Raw genomic sequence first — 2,917 nt, 5'->3', positions numbered from 1 at the left:
AAGAGAGCACATCCAGTTAGTCACAGTCAGAGAAACAGGACTACACTGGAAAACAGGCCAAGCTGCAACATCATTGTTGGAGTAATTTTGGTTGGTTACCAAGTCCTACGAGGGTTCATTAATGATCCAGGGTTTCTTTTATTCGTGGATGTAATTCTCACCGTAGCTGTCTTGTTTCCCATCAGAAATGTCTCTATTTCCCTTTCAGGCAAACTGAGATTAATACATTTGGTTTTCATCTGTTCTTAAACTTCCAAGGATAATTCCTTTTAAAGAACATTTTTACCTTACTTCCTGCTGCCACATGGGTTCTTTGTGTTTCTCTCCCACGATTATAGAACCTGGAAGGTGCTAGCTTCATGTGGCTGATTGTTCTTTTAATACCTTATTTTGGGAAAAATCAAAGTAAAGTTCATAATTATACAACAAATGAAAATCTGCCAAAATTGTTTTATTTCAAATCAATTTAATCTATAATCATTTTGCTGCTGTAAACACCAGAATGTCCCCATTGTGGGACAATAAAGGGATTTTCTATTCTATTCTATTCTAAAATATGATTAACTGATTAAAAAATCCCTGATTGATGATTATCTTTAAACAGAGCGACCAAATGAAGACGTGGAAAACAGGTTTAGTGTTAATGCATCACCACTCAACCAGTCAGAAACATTTGCTGCTAATTCCCTCAGCTTGTTATGTCAGAGGTTTAACAGTAATCCTTGTCTGTATTAAAGTTACAGATTAGAGCAGGAGTTGAACTCTGATGGCCTTTTATAACCGCCGGAGATCAACCGAACTAACCCTGCTCTTTAAACTCACATTTCAGGAACATTTAATCAAGCACGAAAACGTCTCTGAAATCATGACGTTTGAGGTGGTTTTAAGATAATCAACCTAAATAGAACATTTATCCTGGAAAATAATAAAAAAAGTCAAGAGTGATAAATTTTATTTCTGATTTATTTCTATAAAATCTCAGTGGATGCGCTTAAAAACTTAAATATTTAATTTTATGAAAGCTTTGAGTTTTAGCTCTAAATGAAATAATTTTATGTTTTGTGTTTGCAGGTGAACGACCTCCCGGACTTCCTCAGTGCGAAGGACAGGGAGCGCTGTCAGCACATCCGGATCACCTACATCCCTGAAAAACCCGCAGAGAAGGACCGTGATTGGTCACAAAGGGAAAAGAAGAAGAGACTTCCTCCTGTGGCTCCGCCCTCTCGCAGAGCCAGCCACTGTCAAATTAAAACACACGACTCAAAAGGTACAAATGTGCGTTTTCATGGCTTAAATTTAAAAAGATTTATTAAAGTCCATGGTTATTAATTATTTTTAAAGTAGTGTAGCGCTGATCCTATTATAATAATTGATGAAAGCAATTATTTTGCTAATTAACAGCTGGGTTTTATCTTTTGTTTCTTCTACTTTGCTTGTTACTGCCCCCTAGTGGGGAATATTTAAAGGGCGTAACAGTGGCACTAAAACCAGAAACAAACAGGGAAAGGAATAAATGATTCCCAGATGTTTCACCAATAAAACTATAGTTATATACATATATTTGATCTGGTTTGTATATTTTAAACCTGGTTTGGATAAGATAATATTTCCAATTCCATAATTTCCCTCTTAAATTATGTTGTTTCGTCTCGTTTTAGTGCCTTTTAGTGAGAGTTAAATTTGTGGAGGACACAGATTGACTAGAGGCTAAACTCGATCCTGGTGGAAAATCAGTGATCTGATCCCTGCAGAGGGCAACCCAGAGGTTCATGTAACATTGTTCTCCTTTGTTCTGAAATCTGTACCTGTAATCCTAACCTTGTTGTGTCTCTGCTTCCCCCACAGGATATCCTGCAGACAGGTGAGCAGACAAACACAGACACAAGTTTGTATTTCTAACCATATTCAAACTGTGCATTCAGTCCATCTCAATAAATGCATTTATGCTTCATCTAAACCTCAATCAAACAATACCTCTAAACTCAACTTCTGCACAGGGGATTATCATTAGGACATCATTATTATTATCATTAGGACATCATTATTATTATCATTAGGCCTAGGCTTCGCTCCCTATGAGGCCCATCAGTCTACAGTAGCTTAATAAACTAGATAAGCTTCTAGTTGGAAACAGAAATGAATGAACAGTACCTGACATTTTTTTTCAAACCAAAACTTGATTTCCAAGCTTTCAGTATTTGTATTTTTCCTCACAACAGATAAACAGCTTCAGCTCAAAAGACCGTCTGTTCCTCAGACGCTCACTGAAGGAAACCGATACTGGCTGCTGCCATCTTTAATTATTAAGCAGTTGATTAAAGAGATGAGGAGTTCTCTAGAACATTATTCTATTTTTCATGTTTTGGCAGCTTTTTAGACAGTATGTCGGGATTGAGATAGAGGAAATGCAGGATGATGATGTCGAAGATGGAGGCCTTTGATTATGGGCTGCATCCACCGCTCCTCTTTGTATTTTCCAAAAATGAGCTTAAACATGTATTTATTGAGTGCTTTCCTGTTGTTGAGAACATAATGTACGGAGGAGGACTAGGGCCACTGGGAAAAAATAAAAAAAAGTTAACTGATTTTTATATTTTATTTCAGTTTAGTATGGGAAAAAAGAATTCTGAGAAAAAAGTCAGAATTCTGAGAAAAAAGTCAGAATTCTGACAGCAGTGCTTGTCACCAAGATCATTTGGTAGTTGCTGTAATTTAGTACAGCTGCTAGGCAACCTAACTGACCCCGACGACAGCCCTGCAAGATCCGATGTTGAGCTAGCTGGGTTTGCAGAGCTGATCCCAGGTGTTTCCAGATCAGCATTTGTTGGTACTGGCTCTGGTTGGCAGAGGTTATGGGATGTTTTAAAAAACGTTGAATATCCATTTGCAGTTTTCACTCACTTACATGAGGCAACTG

At 37.4% G+C, this 2,917-nt stretch overlaps 1 protein-coding gene across 1 annotated transcript in view; it reads left to right on the top strand.

The window, feature by feature from the left end:
- LOC107090521 (chromosome unknown open reading frame, human C12orf56) overlaps positions 1-2,917 on the top strand; it is a 16,729-nt gene that overhangs the window by 1,090 nt on the left and 12,722 nt on the right. Inside the window, exons 2-3 of the mRNA XM_015383937.1 lie at positions 1,072-1,267; positions 1,846-1,861. Coding sequence (XP_015239423.1) covers positions 1,072-1,267; positions 1,846-1,861 — 212 coding nt within the window. The remainder of the gene's footprint in view (positions 1-1,071; positions 1,268-1,845; positions 1,862-2,917) is intronic.

The sequence above is a fragment of the Cyprinodon variegatus genome, unplaced genomic scaffold (assembly GCF_000732505.1).
Source record: "Cyprinodon variegatus isolate N-32 unplaced genomic scaffold, C_variegatus-1.0 Scaffold298, whole genome shotgun sequence".
Classification (NCBI taxonomy): domain Eukaryota; kingdom Metazoa; phylum Chordata; class Actinopteri; order Cyprinodontiformes; family Cyprinodontidae; genus Cyprinodon; species Cyprinodon variegatus.
The sequence above is the reverse complement of the archived record's forward strand: the minus strand, read 5'-3'. Positions and strand labels throughout refer to the sequence as shown.